Source organism: Octopus bimaculoides, chromosome 3 (genome assembly GCF_046866305.1).
Source record: "Octopus bimaculoides isolate indiv1 chromosome 3, ASM4686630v1, whole genome shotgun sequence".
NCBI lineage: Eukaryota > Metazoa > Mollusca > Cephalopoda > Octopoda > Octopodidae > Octopus > Octopus bimaculoides.
In genome coordinates, this window is record NC_142930.1 from 141,394,995 (window position 1) to 141,414,299 (window position 19,305).

The 19,305-nt window shown below is 35.9% G+C and overlaps 1 protein-coding gene and 1 long non-coding RNA gene across 7 annotated transcripts in view; one reads left to right on the forward strand and one right to left on the reverse strand.

Annotated features, from left to right (window-relative positions):
* LOC106876727 (uncharacterized) overlaps positions 1-3,505 on the forward strand; it is a 1,066,253-nt gene extending 1,062,748 nt beyond the window's left edge. For all 6 annotated transcript variants that reach the window (XM_052966107.2, XM_052966109.2, XM_052966108.2 and 3 more), the window contains one exon: positions 1,202-3,505. In XM_052966107.2, coding sequence (XP_052822067.1) covers positions 1,202-2,089 — 888 coding nt within the window. In that variant the 3' untranslated portion in view covers positions 2,090-3,505. The remainder of the gene's footprint in view (positions 1-1,201) is intronic.
* LOC128247403 (uncharacterized) overlaps positions 1-19,305 on the reverse strand; it is a 167,947-nt gene that overhangs the window by 91,061 nt on the left and 57,581 nt on the right. The gene's annotated exons all lie outside the window — the stretch shown is intronic.

Consider the following 19,305-nt stretch of genomic DNA (forward strand, 5'->3'; position numbering starts at 1 on the left):
ATACATATGTTTACACACACACACACACACACTGCCAGGCAGCGGTTCTCCTGACTTCTGGTCTTAACTAATTGCGCCTGTTAATGTGTACATGTTTTGTCTTGGTGTAAAAGATACACTACAGCAAATATTCTGCTCAATACCACAGATTCGCTTGTCAGTTGCTTGACCTTCACCAGTTGAGTATATCCCTTTGTGGCTGATGATATGTACACCTCTGATCATGTGCAAGAATAGTGAGGGAGCATCATAGCCATATGTTGAAAGGGTGTTTTGTTCATCATCCTTAAATAACCCTTATTCAGTGACCTTTTGAGTGGGATCATCATCATGATCATCATTGTTTAACGTCTGCTTTCCAAGCTAGCATGGGTTGGACGATTTGACTGAGGACTGTAGCCATCTGGTTCACTAGTCCTCAGTCAAATCGTCCAACCCATGCTAGCTTGGAAAGCAGACGTTAAACGATGATGATGATGATGATGATCCCACTCAAAAGGTCACTGAATAAGGGTTATTTAAGGATGATAAACAAAACACCCTTTCAACATATGGCTATGATGCTCCATCACTATTCTTTCACATGATCAGAGGTGTACAAAGAGGTGGGATGGGCTACAAAATTCTAATTGGGCCACTCCTGCAGGGTCATAAAATGAAGTCACCATGCTGTGCATGTATAGTTGTGATGCTAATAATTCTGTGATAATGTTGCACCTCAGATTGATTTTATAAGCAAAGTATTTTATTTTCACTTCTGACTTCATCTTTCACTTTGAAATTATTTAAAATTTACAACATATCAGACAGACAGACACACATACAAGCTCTCAGTCTCTCTCTTTCTCTCATCATACTCACATACACAAATAAAAAGTTAGCTATAAGTTTTCAACCACTGTATACATATAATATATATATATTCTTTTTATACACAAATACATAACTATATCACAGCAAGAGAGAACAGTACATGATTAATCTCTTATATAACTATAATATGGATAAGTCTAACTCAAACTATATTGTACTGAATTATAAACTATTCTCTTCAGTCACTTTTATCATTGATATGAAATCCACTAGCAAAACTCTCTTCTCTTAATTAAACTGAAATTCTTTGGAAATTTAATTCCTTACAAACATATCATACTCTTCTCCATATATTGCATTAATATTTCATTATTTTCTTCTTTTCCAGCAATCTCAAAACCAAAAGTCAGCAACTTGCAAACCAGGCCCTTTAAAAGCCCTACAGCATGTTTTGGGAACACCTCCAAAACCATCAATTCCAAAGGAAACAAACTCAGCAACAAATGCTTCTTCTAATAAATTTGAAGCAAATTGTAAACATTTTTCAGACAATCCTATCTGTTCTATACATATGTGGCAACCAATTGTGTGCGGCAATCAGGCTTTAGAGGATCCATCACGAATAAACCATTATGCTACTTTTAAACATATATGGGATTCTTTTAGAATTCAGAATTTTGAAAGTGGAACTCATTTCCAAACTGGATCTGATTGTTCTTCATTAGAAAACATTCCAAAAAATAGATTTTCAGAATCAAAGTCTGAGTTACTGAGTCGAGTTTATAGTGGAGAAGAGAGTTTGTCATTGGCATCAAAAGATATTGAAACTCTTGTAAAAGACATGCAAGTGGATTTAGAAAACTTTAAAGAACTACAAAATATTGAAGATGAAAATTATTTTGAGGAATCTCGAACAAAACTCTATCTCCAAACCAAACAATTTATTAACCATACAAAATTTTTTCTAATAAATGCAGCCCTCACGAAAGAAAAGCTGCAAAACAGCTTGAGTACATGCATGCATTCTGTCACAAAAGTGTTCTTTTTTGCTTATGAGACTATGATAACTTTGAATTCAGTGCAGAAATCTCAACATCTTGGAACAGAACTATGTATTCTTGCACAATCTTTCAAAGACACTCTTCAAGCAGTATTTACTGCTGCTGGGAAACCAAACACAGACCCACATGTGCAGCTTCTAATGAGGCAAGCCTTATGTATGGCATCTTTACTACGCACATTTTTGACGACTGTTAAGTCTTTGGAATATCCCTGATGTACCAGCTCAATAGAGACATTTGTTGATTACTTTAAAGAAGACATACATTTCAGAGAAATTATCCCAACCATGAAAATTATATTGTAATGTATATGTTTGGATAAACAAATGAGAGAAAAGTATTTAATTCATGTAGTAGAGTTTATTAATTTATTTGAAGCTAATGATTCACCATCATTGCTCAGAGTTTTCTCTTCACAGGTGATCTTTTAGGTGATAAAATGAAATAATTTTGTTGCCTTAAGGATCACAAATTGTGAAAAGCATAGTACCAGCAGTGTGAATCATCATCTTCAAGCATATAAAGTAAGAATGCTGGAGAGCAGATATAAACAAAGTACCTTGTGGTACTGTATTTAGTAACATCCTTGATCATGCTGAGTTCAGATCTCATCTGGATTGACTTTGCCTTTCATCCCTTTGAGGGTCAATAAAATGAAAACTAGTCATGTACTGGAATCAATTCAATCAATCTGTGGTCTTGTGCCAATGTAAGAAATCAATCAATTTTATATATGAAATAACAAACGAATGTGAACTTGTCAAGTGTCTTATCTTCATTACAGAAATATCTGGTAACAGAAATTATGAGTGCAAATCAAAGTAAATTGCACTTTGAAGCATAAGATATCTAATTTGAAATCTGAAAATAATTACAAGAAGTATAATTCCATGTAGAATGTAAAGAAATAATAATCTGCTTTACACCATTTTCAACTGCTCATTACCACAATTTAACTATAACAGCCTGTGTTTAATTATGTTTAATTAATATCATTTGCAGATTAGAAATTACAGAATAGAATTTAGTCTCTGTAGTGAATTTTAAAACATTCCTTAAATCTAATCTTTATATTATTAATTGATGGTAAAATCATAATAGTTTAAAATTACTGAAGTATTTCAAAATATGCTATAAGCAGCAAAATTTATTTCCTGGGTTGAGGAATAATAGGGTGGCTTCAATGAAGTTTTTAAACTCGAGACAAAATGGTAAAATTTTCTGTAGTTGGAAGAGGCTATTAAGATGAAGAATGATGCAAAAAAATTATCCTTAATCAGCTGTTTTTCATGACAAAATAGAAATGGAGGAAACATTTTTTCCCTGAAATATTTTATTATTATTTTTATATACTAATTCTGAACTAATATGGACTTCTCGAATGTGATAATATCTTTGAAGGCCTTTTCAAACATTTGTCACAGTTTGTTTGTTATCTTTTGTGTCATTTAGATTTTTAAGAAATATGATTTTGTTAAAAAAAAATACAATTGTTGAATAGAGACGATGCTTTTGTTTTTTAAACATTTTGTTTGTTGGACATACTCTATGTCAAGTATTGTATCCTCATTGTTGTTAATATTATTAATAATCATTTAATAAAATGATCTGGTTAATTTTCAAAATGAAAAGATCACTTTTGAGTTAATACACCTTTTACATTTCTTTCTTATTTCAGATTAAAACCTCACCTAAATTACGCAAAATATTTTGGAACATTCATTAACAACTCTGTTTAGATGTATCAGAGAATTTTCCAATAACAGTAGAGAAAAAAAATATTCACCATGATCGTTAAAGATTTTCAATATTCACTAATTTTAGAGTGAAGAATTTGCAGAATCATTAGATCATCTGATAAAAATCCCTTCAGCATTTGTTAATACCCTTTTATGTTCTGAAGGCAATATATTGGTAGAGTAATGAGAGCAATGCTTTGCAGAATTTATTTTGCTTCTTTTATGCTCTGAGTTTAAATCTCACTGAGACCAGTTTTGTTTTTCATCCCTCCACAGTTAATAAAATAAAATATCAGTGAAGTATTGCAGTAAATTTAATCAGTTTGCTTCCCCAAATTTCCAACTTTGAGTAGAAATGTTTAGCATGGTAGATTGGCAGAATCATCAGAACATCTGATAAAATATGAGAGAGTGCTGAAAAATTCCTGGTTTTAAGGGTATCGTGAAGGGCCTGGTTGGAGGGCTCAACCTTCTGAGTTATTTTACATTGCTTAGAAAAACTGAAGGCCTGTATGAATTTGAGAGAGGAATCATCATCATCATCATCATTGTTTAACGTCCACTTTCCATGCTAGCATGGGTTGGACGATTTGACTGAGGAGTGGTGAACCAGATGGCTACACCAGGCTCCAATCTGATTTGGCAGAGTTTCTACAGCTGGATGCCCTTCCTAATGCCAACCACTCTGAGAGTGTAGTGGGTGCTTTTACGTGCCACTGGCATGAAGGCCAGTCGGGCGGTACTGGCAACGGCAACACTCAAAATGGTGTATTTTATGTGCCACCTGCACAGGAGCCAGTCCAGTGGCACTGGCAACGACCTTGCTCAAATGTCTTTTCACATGCCACCGGCACAAGTACCAGTGCAATGGTTTCAGTCGCTTTTGTACAGGGTGGGTTGCTTCCTTTTATAGCAGCTTCTTTTGAGGTTCATAAGGAAATTACCAGTCCAGGGCAGCTGATTGGTTCAATGTTCTTAATTATCACTTGGACAACATTGGTGGTGTTAAGAGGGGAGATTTGGCCTGTTGGATGCAAAAAAACAAAAAAAAAACAACAAAAACATTGCCCAAATTCCTAGTTTGAACCTTGTAGAAAGAAGAAGGTACAGTTCCAAGGTCTCGTGAGATACATTGATACATTTAGGCCCTGGATCACACATACTGAGTGCAAATCCTACCAAGCTGAATTTCTTTTCTTTTCTTCTGGAGTTGACAAAATAAATATCATCAGTATTGAGTTGATGCAACTGACTAAAGCCATCTCTTAACACTTGAGACCTTGTCCTTGGAGCCTCTGAGATGAATTTTATGAAGGATACAAAATTTCATTTGAGGTCTTCTTATTGATGAATGTTAGTATTCAATGCTTGCTAATGTCTTCTGAGATCGCACAAAATAACCAGGGTTTGAGGACCATGTACTCCCTGTTTCACTTATAGACCTGCTTGGCTCTAAATTATAAATCATTACGAGGTGGTATCAAAAAGGTCCTGGAATAGTTATGTTTAATAAAAAAAAAAACAGCTTATTTGCCTAAGTTTTAATATCACCTCCTTCGAAATAGTCACCTTGCATATCAGTACACCAATCTGGCCTGCAAGTTGTTTTCTGTAAGCGACTTGAAAACCTGAGATTTCCTCTGGGTTTTGACAACAATGTTAAAACGGTGACCTTTGGAGCTATATTTTCATCTTGGGGAAGAAATGGAAGTCTGCAGGTTCTAAATCTGGCAAATAGGATGGTCGTGGAAGTGTTACCATGTTTTTTTGGTGAGAAACTCATGTGTGAGGAGAGCTTGGTTACAGGGTGTATTGTCCTCATGAAGAAATCCTGTTGTTTTCACTGAATGCCCTCACTCACAGTAGGAATCTTGATTGATGGTCTGAACCTGAGGAACGAATTCTCTATGCACAATACCACATTTCCAGGGACGACACTCATGGCAGGTCTTCCAGATTGCTCATCATCATCCAGGGATGTTCTTCCAGTTTTGAAGTACCCATTCCCCTCAAAACAATGCACACAACCCATTGCTTCATTGCCATAAGGTTGCCAAAACATGCTCAATGTCTCTGTAGCAGACTTCCCAGGTTTAACACAAAATTTTATGTTGGCTCTTTATTCCTGTCCATAACAAAATCGCAGACTACAGCATACACGTGATCACAAAAACACAAATTTCACAACTTGCAAAGTAATCACAGCAATGTCACTTGACACACTGTCTCATAAAGGTCACTGCTAGCTCTCACTCTGCATGAAACCATGTGCTGTCATCTATTGACATGCTACAGAACTAGTTTGGGAATTTTTGATACAACCTTGTATTTAGTATTTTTACAGTCAAAATATATCCTCCAGATTGAGAAAAAAAGTTACATTTATAAACCTAAATATTACTATTGTGTCAACATTCAAATGAGATTTCTATCTGAAACATTTCCTTCTAATTACAGTTATTTCCTCAAAGCAGATTTTTTTCTAAACATAGTATACTATTTGATGTTACGGAAATAGTTTTCAATTTTTGTATATAAAAATTGGGAGCAATGCACATCTCTAATTTTTGATAGTGAAAAATTTTCTTAGCTAGGACGGACTGACTGAAACTACCTTGAGTAGTCCTTGCACTTATCAAAGAGCTCCTTTTACTTGGCTCTGTCTGGGTCAGGAGAAATAAAGGATAGTATATCTCAAAGAGAGACAGAGAAAAGAGGAGGCAAGGGTTGTTAAAAGAGTTAGCAATGTGAGAGTGTAAGACCAAAATGGCTCCCATCCCCATTTGTGACTTGATAGATCGCTGATGATTCGCTGTGGAGTTCATCTGCCATTTTTTAACAGATGCTGCATTTTCTTTTTGTCACTTCACTTTGTCTGTCCACCCTTCACATACTAAAATGAGACCCCAAACCCAAGAGGGGAGTTTCTAGTTTAGTCTTAATGGCTTGACCATAAAACAGGTTGTAATGGTTTACATAACGAGTACCAAATCTGATCTAACATTAGAATAATAAATGAGTTATTTGTGTCTTTCCACAGGACAATAGAAAAAGTAAAACAAATTACAGTAATATCTCACTTTACGAGGACCCCGGGTTTATGAGTTTATTTTTCAAGCATAAGATCCAAATTTTAAATGCAGTGCAAAAGTTTCCACTACCATAATAAATGCTCCTGCGTGTTACTGAAAAATTTACAGAGAGCAAAAAAATGCTTCACCTAAGCAAACAACTCTAGACTTGTTTTTAAAAAGAAATCTACAAGTCCGTCTATGGTGGCTTTGTGAATTGGTGATCACATTTGCAAGTGATGGTGTGCGCAAGTTTAGTGAGAGTAAAAGTGATTCAGAAAGTGATTATGATAATTATATTTTTTTTATTATAAATGATCTTGGTATTCTTTTTACTTTACATAAGATATTCTTTACATTCTACTGTTTTATTGCCATTTATTTATGTATGTTATAAGTTTTATAGATAAGATATTTTCCTGGGAAAGTTTTACAATTTATGACATTGCTACTATGGGAAATTATTGCTCTGTTTTATGAGTGACCTCTGGGAGCAAATTAACTTGTATATCAAAGCATTGCTGTATATACAGGGTGGTCCAAAGTAGGTTTACAGTTATTCAACTATCTCTTTCACATTCATATATTAACAGTTTAGATCTTAATTATAAAAAAAAAAATATGAAACCATTATTCTATGCTAATTTAGATAATTTTGTCAAGCTCCCTTTTCAGTTTATAAGATAGAAATTTAAATGTAATAAAATGCTTTAAAAGAAATTTTAAATGCCTTTAATGTGATAATCGTAAACCTACTTTTGGGCCACCCTATAAAACAAATCATCCAGGATCACAAGCATGGTAAAATGGAAAATACTTTCTATGCACAAATCCATGGTCTCATAAGATATGCTGTGAGACTAGACACACATATAGACTTAGGCATACAGAGAGAGAGAGGACTTAAAAATTATGTGGTTCCAAATTTGTTCATGCAAATCCTATTAATTTATACTGTTTTTTTTTATACATTGTGTGAATGTGTATTATTTGAAATATTTACAAAGCACTCATTTGTATGACTGAAAAGAGGAGCATATAAGAATTCCCTGAAGTTTAAAGAAAGAGAATCACTCTCAAATTTCATTTCCAGCACTAAAGGGAGATTGTATCATTTGTACTGTAGCAATATTACTATGCAGTTGACGCTTTGTGTTAACTTATTATTCCAGTTGAAAGATCTTTCATGATTAAGTTTGGGATGATATGCTTAGTTTAGTGAGTCAACTTTGATTGAGTCAACTTCGTTTCTTGCAGGTTGAGTAACAGCATAGAAACTCCCTTGCTACTATTTTGAACAGGTTGAGAGGCATATAAATGCTTCAATTTTTGTACTATTTTGCTCTTACACTGGCTCACTTTGGTTGTTATTCTAGCAAGTTTAATGATCCGTGTAAATTAAGGGTTTCTTGGTTCAGTTTAGTTGCTGTTTCTAGTAGATCAAGTGATCATATACATCAGGGCTCACCAAATTTTTTTCATGATGGGCCAGATAACTGAGAGAACGATGGGCATGGGCTGCAAAACCATTTTGTTCAATACAATACAGTGAATGCACAAAAAATAGCCATCCAACATAGTTATTTACCAAAAAGTTATCAAAGAAGGCAACGTTAGCAATAGGATAGTTACATCACACCCAGTGCGTACATATCCGAATCTCACAAACTAAATAGCAAAAACGATTGGTGAGATTTGTGAAATTGGTGTTTAGCTTTTAAAATATCATCAATATTTGCTTTGGAATTGTTGCATCCAACCAAGAGAATTGCTTTCAAATGTTCATCATTCAACCTCGTTTGATGTGCTGACTTCTTCACATACTTCAGTTTTGAAAATGTTTGCTCACAGACATAAGTTATTCCAAACACTGATACCATCCCAGAGGCAAATGAACTTTCATTGCAGGTACCTACACAAAAGGTACAGTGTGGCAGCAGGGTGGATGAACTGACCTTGCAGGCCATAGTTTGGTGACCTCTGATATACATGTTCTCTTATTAGAATTTGCCTGCTATTACAAGCATTGAAAAAGAACACATGGAAGCTCCTTCATTAGCTCATTTCAGTCTTTTGATTAGAGTATGTGTACAATCCCTATTAAATGAACAATGTTAATATTTCAATAAGATGTGATGAGTGCATGAAAGAAACTGAGCTTGAGCTGACATGGTTGATACCCTGAATAAGCAACAGTAACTGCAGATTAAATGCTTTGCAATATTTAAACTTTATATTATTGTAATGATGAATAAATTTTACAGTAACACTTATGAGGCCAAATAGTATATCATTATTATTATTGTGTTAAGGGTTTCTCGAATCTGTAATTTTACACATTTACCCCAAACTAGACTGGATCATATATATTAATCAACTTTCATAAGACATATGCTTAAGTAGTGTGACAAAAATACTTACAAAATAACAAACTCAATGAACACTAAAACAAAATATGTTGCATCAAGTACATCAGATGTCAACCTGCCAAGGACCATCCCTAATTCTATCTTTTATTCATTTCAGTTATAAGACTGTGGCCATGCGGGAGCATTGCTTTGAAAGGTTTAGTTGAACAAATTGACCCCCATTATTTAATTCTTTAAGCTTGGTACTTACTCTGTCAGTCTCTTTTACTAATCTGCTAAGCTATGGGGGTGTAAACAAACCAACACAAATTGACATGACAAGTGGTGGTGGTGGAGACAAATACCAAAACACACACACATATACACAACAAGCTCTTATACAGTTTCTGTCTTCCAATTTCACTTACAAGGTATTAGTTGGCAGAGCTGTTGTAAAATGAAAAGAATGTAATTTGAAAAAACATTAAAAATATCAGTTTTAAAATCGTCAAATACTTTTGAGCTATTATTGAGACATCAGAGTCACAGAAGGCAGTGAAACACAAACATTTGGATAGCAATATGGAAGGAAGTTTCAATAACTGACACAGCAAACATGTACACCGGAAACAACATAGAATTATATGTAATTTCATTCATTTTGAGTCTATTTCCCCCCCACCCTGCTAACATAGATTAAACAAGTATATATTATTGAGGCATTGTTATTTCTGTTGCTAATCCTTACCCGTTTTCTTTTTCTTCTGCTTTCAAGTAAGAGTGTTTATATTCTAACCATCTTCAAAAAGTGCAGAGCTGTCAGAAGATTTGCTGATACAGATATGTCAATAAACATCACTCCCTAAAGCTCAGCTCAATCAATCACATAGTACAGGGAGTAAGCATACTCAGCATCTTGAGTAACAGAGTCATCATGCATTGTTATAAAGGCAAAGATGCTCTAAACAACAACAACAACAACAAAAAATGCAACTACAGATATATCAAACTAATGGATCATGTTATGAAAGTAACATTGGAATATATATATATATTCCAATTATATTAAGAGCTATTTTTTAATTTCTAGATTTTCAATTTTCTGAGTAATTCTATCAAATCTTAACTCTGCAAATGATTTATGCTGCTAAAATAATGAGAAAATTAGAATATAATATGTGTGGTCTTCGATATTATTTGCTCTGGATAATAATAACTTCCCTCTTTTGTAATTGCAGACTGCATATTGCGTATTTGGCAAATTAAGATTAAACCCTTTTAAAATTCCATAGAGATATAGCAATCAAAGAATTTTTTTCTTTTGTTCTATTTTATATTGCCATAATTGTAAAGATATGGAATTTTTATTGACCAACTAGATGCAAGAATTCAAAGGAAAGAAAATATGGCACAGTATTCAAAGTCAAACAGAATGCTTTCTATATTTGATGGTTCTATTATTAATATGAATACTAGTGAGGAGAATAAATATATTATAATCATTAACAACACTTTTCAGGCACAACAATGACTGAACCTAATTCTAATGTGAATGGTGACCGAACGTATCAGCAAATAGGAATAAATATGAAACAAGAAATTTCTAAAGGTGTTCTGAATCAAGTTACTTTGTAATTTTGCAATAGATTTATGACAAGTCAAGGGTTATCCAGCCAGCCAAGCCATCATCTTTTGTCAGCAGTTGATGGAAATTATATAGCAATGCAGTCCATCCATCATAAATTGCCAGATCAATAAGGAAATAGAAAAGAATCCGTTTCAAAAATTCGGCATTCTAAACAAAAATCATAAAAAATTTGTAGGTATTTTAAATCTTACAATGTCAGTCTTATTATTATTATAATGTTATACTTTACAAAAATAGAAATAACAAACTATTGTTGAATTGGAAAACACTTTGGATGTCTGGCAAGTCAATTTTGTTTTCACCAAACAGATTTTATTGTGAAAATGTTCAGTTTTCAAGTGAAATAATTTATATCTCTAAAGAAATATATTATACTGTTTGGCAAAGTGTGTTAAATGTTATCTGAAGTAACAAGAAATTCTATCTTCTAATAAGTGCAAAAACAAAATTTACGGAACTCTTCTGGTAAGTGCTAAAAGGACTAAAAATTGACAGGACTCTTCTTATCCTAAATACCTTTTATTTCTCAAAGGCGGTAGGGGTAGTGTACAGGACTCTTTTCAAGACTTTCGAGACTTGTAGGATGCTTGCAACCATGTGAACTCTGCTAAAGGTAGCCAAGGACCAAGTGTTATAGTGTGTGTATACTCACACACACAACCGTACCTATAGATGTACATTTCATGTGAATACTAACATAGGCGTAGGAGTGGCTGTGTGGTAAGTAGCTTGCTTACCAACCACATGGTTCCGGGTTCAGTCCCACTGCGTGGCACCTTGGGCAAGTGTCTTCTACTATAGCCTCGGGCCAACCAAAGCCTTGCAAGTGGATTTGGTAGATGGAAACTTAAAGAAGCCTGTCGTATATATGTATGTGTGTGTGTGTGTGTGTGTGTGTGTGTGTGTGTGTGTGTGTGTGTGTGTGTGTATGTTTGTGAGTCTGTGTTTGTCCCCCCAACATCGCTTGACAACCGATGCTGATGTGTTTACGTCCCCATAACTTAATGGTACGGCAAAAGAGACCGATAGAATGAGTACTAGGCTTACAAAGAATAAGTCCTGGGGTCGATTTGCTCGACTAAAGGTGGTGCTCCAGCATGGCCACAGTCGGGGTGACTGAAATAAGTAAAAGAGTATATATGAAGGCAATACCTAAATTATAGTAAAAGGAATATTCTGCCAAACCTCTTTCTGGCTGTATTATTCTATAATTCAATCAAAGTGGTTCGGGCTGGTTTCACATACAATACACGACACTGATATTGTGATTAAAATCTTTTAAGCATCTACATTTCAAATAACTGTGTTCAATTCCAACACAATGAAAATATTATTTATTTATGTTGATAACAACATCTAAAGACAAATATTAGAAAATACTTATCATCATCAACATTTAACAGCCATTTTCCATAGTAGTATGGGTTGGATTGTTTGATAGGATCAGGCAAGCCAGAGGACTGCACCAAGCTCAAATGACTGATTTGGCATGGTTTCTACAGATGGATGCCCTTCTTAATATGAACCACTTTACAGCATGGCACTTATAAAAGTAAAACATGCTTACAAAAGCAAGAAAATGGTATACAAAGAATAAATCTACTCCAAGAATTCACCACAAAAATATAGAAACATTTATTTACATTATTTGCATTTGTTTTCCATGCTTGGTTTGAACTGAACTGCTTTTTATTTTTTGTTAAAATTTTTATAGCTCACTTACAGCCTTGACACTAACCAATTAGCTAGAAAAGAGAAAACTTAACCTTCGGCTAAGTAAAATCATAGAAACTAAAGATATAATACATCTGTGACAAAACTTCTATCTGCAGGCTATAGCTAATTATATCATCTTTGATAAATAGAAAAATAAAACGTTGAATATATTTTTCATAATGCTCCAGATGTTACTAACAATAGAGGAGATCTTGTATAAATAAATAAGTATATAGCAGGGAATCTTATCTAAATGTACATTTGTAAATAAATACAATATATTTTGTTATGGAAAGAAAATATAAAGATAACATGGAAATAGTTTCCAGCATATGTTATTGAATTTATGAATTCCAATGTGAAAGAGGTAACCAAAAGCAATTATTTTGAATTTTCTTTCTTTTTCTTTTTACTATTTTACATCCATTTCTGCAAGCTAGCATGGATTTTTTTTGTTTTTTGTTTGCAATGGAAAGCTGTTTTTATAGTTGGGTACCCATTGTACTGTGAAGACTGGATCATCTTTTGTATTAATCATTTTAGTAGGGCAAACGGGTTTTATTTTTTGAAGTTACATTCATTAACCCATTAGGAATATGTTCATGTTGGATTTTACCTCCTTCTTCCTTACTTCATCATCACCCATTACTTTGTACAATATTCTCAAACAAATTGTAACTCTACTATAACAAAGAAATGGCTTTTTTCCGTCTAAAGTAATTAATATAAGTGCAGCCATCAACATCATTAATTTGGTGTGGGAAAGAAATATTCACAGACAACTAAGAAATTCCAGTCTAATAATACTTTTTGCAGTAATCATAGCATTCACAACAAAAGCAATATATTCTCCATTTTCTCCAGTTACTTCTGATCATTGATTTCACACATTTTCTCTCTCTGTATCATGGAGAGCAGTCAGAGTTGAAGTGATACAGTTACACAGATTTCATTGGCTATAATATTAATCAAAATTTTTATCTGCAATTCATTCTCCTACATATTCCTTGTACATTTATTCAGTCATTAATACTCTGCAATTTTTTCCCCATTTGCTGGGTCAGGAGGAAGAGATAGTGCCTATGGTCTTTGTAAGCCTTCTGAGATTAGTGATAGGAATACCATTATTGTTCCATTTAGACTGTTGTTAGTCAATATCACAAGAAAGACTTGAACAGAAAGGAGATTCCAGAGGGTTGATGTTTCAAGGAGGATGGTCTGGGAATAATGGATTTTGCAGAGACCTGACAGTTGGAAACAATATAGATGCTGGGAGAAGGAGAGACTAATGAGTCACGTGTGCCTGAGTTGAGGAGGCATGGACCATTTCTACCTATTGTACAGTAGAAAAGACAGAGAGGACATATTCATCATCATCCTTCAATGTGATTGAACAGCCAATCCAGTCCAGTCAAGATTCACAGTATGATCGACTTTCACAACTCTTTATCATTTATTGCAACTCCAAGTTCAGCGATGGTAATTCCTGAGTGGCACACAAAGACATCTAGAAAAGTGAGATTTCTCAAGAAGACTCTTTCTGTTAGCTTTCACTAGAGGAGCAATGAAAGGATCTTTCTGATCTTCTCGATAACAATGACCAGCCAATTCCGATCATTTCTGATGTTGATGCTTTGATATTGGCTTCAACTTTCCTTACATTTGTTGTATGTTGAGATGCTCTCTCCTGTGTATGTTTTATGTTTTGTGAAGGCGATTGGTGTATACACCAACCTCCTTCATGGGAATATTACTTCCTGTGATCTACAGACTAAAACATGTCTCTAAGTGATTTTATGCCCCGAGTGCTGTCAAAGATGTCTCTGTCTGTAGCAGCACCAGATGTAGGTGCAATACTCCATTGTTGGCCTCACCTGAGTTTCGTAGAGTGCCAGTAATTGTCGGACGGTCAATTATTTCCTGATCCCAATTTTAGAACTTCCCTGAAGAGCCAACAAAAAATAAGCTGGAGTAGTTTTCACTTCTCCATTGATTGACTTTGCCTCAAAGTTTACCTGTTTGCAGATTAGATGAACTGAAATACTGAGTAAATTATCTTTCTCAGAAACATAAGCAGTATTTTTAATAAGACTGAAACAATCATTCTGTAAGCTAGTGGCAAGAGGAGTAAAACCCACAATGATACTCCTGTATTTAATTAAGGAAAGTGGATCTAAGTTTGTAATAGTCTAATAAATTTGAATTAAATTTTCATTGCTTTTGCTCTTATTATTACCAAGTAATTTCATCTGTTTTAATTCATATTAATAAACGCAAACACTTGTGCTTTAATTTCATTGGAACTAATTTCTCACAACTCTTATTATTTATTGTACTATAACTGCCATAGACAAATGATGCTAAATATTGGACATAATTATATATTTTCTGTTAATCAGTATGTTTGATATCTAGCTATTTGCTAATTTTTATAACTATTTAAAGATAACAATTATTAGATCACATTTTATCCACTGAAACTCGCCTTTCATTCTGACATCTTAAATTTCATATCTGAGACTTTGTAACTTACAAAACGTCTGTTGAAGCCACCACAACAATATATTCTGTGATATGGCATTGATTTACATTTCCAATAAACTTTCTGTCTAGTACAGAAAGTTTCAATTTGTTAGGAAATTCCTATTAGGTTTTCTAGACACCTTTTAAAGGAAATGAAAGAGTTTGATGTTTAATGATTTAATGATGTTTGCCAGTGCCCCTGGACTGGCTCATGTGCGGGCGACACATGATATCTTTCGAGCGAGACCATTGCCAGTGCCCCTGGACTGGCTCTTGTGTGGGGACACATGAAATGTTTCGAGCGAGATCGTTGCCGGTGGCCCTGGACTGCCTCATGGGTGGGCAACACATGAAATCTTTCGAGCGGGATCATTGCCAGTGCCCCTGGACTGGCTCATGTGCGGGCGACACATGATATCTTTCGAGCGAGATCGTTGATAGTGCCCCTGGACTGGCTCTTGTGCGGGTGACATATGAAATGTTTTGAGCAGGATCGTTGCCAGTGCCCCTGGACTGGCTCATGTGCGGGCGACACATGAAATCTTTCGAGCGGGATCGTTGCCAGTGCCCCTGGGCTTGCTCTTGTGTGGGTGACACATGTGGTTTTTCGAGCCAGATCGTTGCCAGTGCCCCTGGACTTGCTCATGTGCGGGTGTCACATGAAATTATTCGAGTGAGTTCGTTGCCAGTGCCCCTGAACTGGCTCTTGTGTGGAACCGTCGTAGGATTTTCGAGTGAGATCGTTGCCAGTACCCCTGGACTGGCTCATGTGCGGGTGACACATGAAATCTTTCGAGCAAGATCGTTGCCAGTACCCCTGGACTGGCTCATGTGCGGGCGACACATGAAATCTTTCGAGCGGGATCGTTGCCAGTGCCCCTGAACTGGCTCTTGTGTGGAACCGTCGTAGGATTTTCGAGTGAGATCGTTGCCAGTACCCCTGGACTGGCTCATGTGCGGGTGACACATGAAATCTTTCGAGCAAGATCGTTGCCAGTGCCCCTGGACTGGCTCATGTGCGGGCAACACATGAAATCTTTCGAGCGGGATCGTTGCCGGTGCCCCTGGACTGGCTCATGTGTGGGCGACACATGAAATTTTCTGAGCGGGATCGTTGCCAGTGCCTCTGGACTGGCTCTTGTGCAGGTGACACATGAAATTTCTTCGAGCGAGATCATTGCCAGTGCCCCTGGACTGGCTCTTGTGCGGGTGACACATGAAATTTCTTCGAGCGAGATCGTTGCCGGTGCCCCTGAACTGGCTCTTGTGTGGGGTTGTTGTAGGATTTTCGAGCGAGATCGTTGCCGGTGCCCCTGGACTGGCTCTTGTGCGGGTGACACATGAGGTTTCTTGAGCGAGATGAGCGTGGCCGTTGCCAGTACCGCCTGACTGGTCTTCGTGCGGGTGACATGTAAAAGCACCCACTACACTCTCTGAGTGGTTGGCGTTAGGAAGGGCATCCAGCTGTAGAAACTCTGCCAAATCAGATTGGAGCCTGGTGTAGCCATCTGGTTTCACCAGTCCTCAGTCAAATTGTCCAACCCATGCTAGCATGGAAAGCGGACGTTAAACGACGACGACTGTTATCTGACTGTGAATATCAGATTTGATGTTTGTATCTGGCACTGAAACACATACAACCAATGATTAAAGGATGCCATTTACAGCCAGCCTTGTGTTTTCACCCTTGTTAAGAGGAGAATTTTCTCCCAGGAATATCTCAGCAGTAGTAGGTTTTCTTATGTCCAAGTGCACTCAGACTTGTTGTTTATAACTTTATACTTTGCTAAATCATTTGATCTCTGATTGGAGGGCCTTATTCTCAGCATATGATCATCATAACCACCATTGTTTTACGTCTATTCTTCCAAGCTTACATGGTATAAAAACAATAATTTATAACTAAAGCTTTCAACTCTTTACAGTCATCGGAGCACATCTGTGACATGCTATACACCAGCCTTCACCATCTGTTACAGTCACGTGCAAGAGCTCGGGCCGCTAGTGATTTTGCTAGTCTAATGCCCTTGAATATTTGATCTACTACACTAACTAGTTTCTATCCTTGTGCCAAGATGTGATGACACCAATGGAGTTTGTCATATGTTTGGTTATTTTGGTATTGATTTTCACTCCAAACCAGGTGGAAATCTATCAAGGTGGCTTGGTTATCTTGTTTTATCTAGCTTTCCTACCACTCTTGTCAATGCTTTACAGAAATCTTAGGTTTATGACATTCACCTTTCTAATGCTGTCTCTATCATTATGATCTTCAAGGGCACAATAGAGAGTAGTGGATAAAGGTGGCTGAGGATCTCTTACTAGATTGTGCATCCAATGTAAATTATGGGTGCACATAGGATACTATGGATCATAGCTAAACTGTCAGACAGAGAAGGGCTTCTTATGTGTAAGCACAGGAGTAGTTAGAAAAAGCACACAAGAAATGAATATCTTCAGAGACGTTTACTAGTAGTTTACAGGTGATCTAATCAATAATAGAAGTGGCTATTGTGAAAAGGTAGCAGCCACAGTAAAGACAGATAAAATCAGTTTAAGGAACAATTGTCTCTGTTAGCAGCAAAATTGTTTCTCTCTGAATGAAGGGCAGATTAAACGAGGATTGTGTACAAAGCATGATATTACATGGTAGTGAAACATAGGCACTGAATGTGAAGAATGTGCAAAGAACAGAAAGAAATGAAGCAACTATGATCTCCACTGGATGTGTAATGCTAGTGTGCATGAATGATAGAATACAGTTGAGCTTAGAGAAGAATATAGGTATAAAAAGAATGACATATTATAAACAAGAAATGTAACTGCCCTGGTATAGACATGTGATGTATATGAAAGATAACAGTTGGGTGAAAAGCAAGAAGACTATTCTCGACTAAAAAGAAAACACTTGATCCAATACTGCCTTTATTCCTCTCTTCAAGTGGCTTCGTACAATAAACACATACTAATTTTTGTTGCTATTCTTGTATTACACCAACTCAGTTTTGATGGAATATACCTATAATCATAAGCGCTGTTGCCCTGGCAACCATGTCTTTTGAGACACAGTATATCTTAGACTACATTATTATTCAATGAATTCTTCTTTCTTTAAGGGAAGTATGAGGAAAACTTAGCTGCCATTTCTAGCAAGTCAAACAACTGCATAGTGGCTTCCTCACTGTCATTATTGTTGTTCTTGTTATGACTTTGTTATTGCTTTATTGGATGTATTTGTTACTCATCATCAGTTTGAAACTAGAATAAGAAATTCTAGATTTTTTCCTTGAATTTCTTTAATTCCACAAGCTGTCAACTTAGACTTGGGAATTGTTATTAAAAATAAGCAAATTCTTAACAAGAAACAAACAAAATCATTTTTTAAACAACATGTCAATTTTACTTTCAAATTATTGTTTCTCTGATTTTCTTTTGAGATGTTGAAACATCAGATTATGAATAAATGTTTTTAAGCTAGGTGTAGGCGTGAATGTGTGGTGTGAAGTTTACTTTCCAACTACATGATTCTGGATTCAGTCCCACTGTGTGGCACCTTAGGCAAGTGTCTTCTACTATAGCCTTGGGCTAACCAAAGCCTCATGAGTGGATTTGGTAAATGGAAACTATAAGAAACCCATTGTGTATGTACACACACACACACATCAAAAGGATGTGTTAAAACAGCCATACCAATAATCCAACATACCTCCATCATCAGCTGCTCCACAGATATCATTATGGTTTCGACAGTCAATCCGGCGGTGTCAACAGCACTAAAATAAGTGTTGTTTCAGTCATTGACTGTGGCCATGCTGGAGCACCGCCTTTAGTCGAGAAAATCAACCCCAGGACTTATTCTTTGTAAGCCTAGTACTTATTCTATCAGTCTCTTTTTGCCAAGGACGTAAACACACCAGCATCAGTTGTCAAGAGTTGTTGAGGGGAAAAACACAGACACACACACACACACACATGTACATGTATATATATATATATATATATATATATATATATATATATATATATATATAACGGGCTTCTTTCAGTTTCCATTTACCAAATCCACTCACAAGGCTTTGGTCGGCCCGAGGCTATAGTAGAAGACACTTGCCCAAGGTGCCATGCAGTGGGACTGAACCCAGAACCATGTGGTTGGTAAGCAAGCTACTTACCACACCAGAGGACTGGATTTCAATAGACCATGTGAACCCAAATTGAGGCTCTTAATTACACAGATGACTTGTACTCCTGTACTGCTTTCTCACAGTCTGCCCAGAAGCAGTACGGCAACTACTATCAGTGAAATATTGGCACTTGTTGGTCTGAATTTTCACAGAAACAAAAATCCTTCCTCCTATTGAAGAGCAAGTATGTATTAAAGATGAC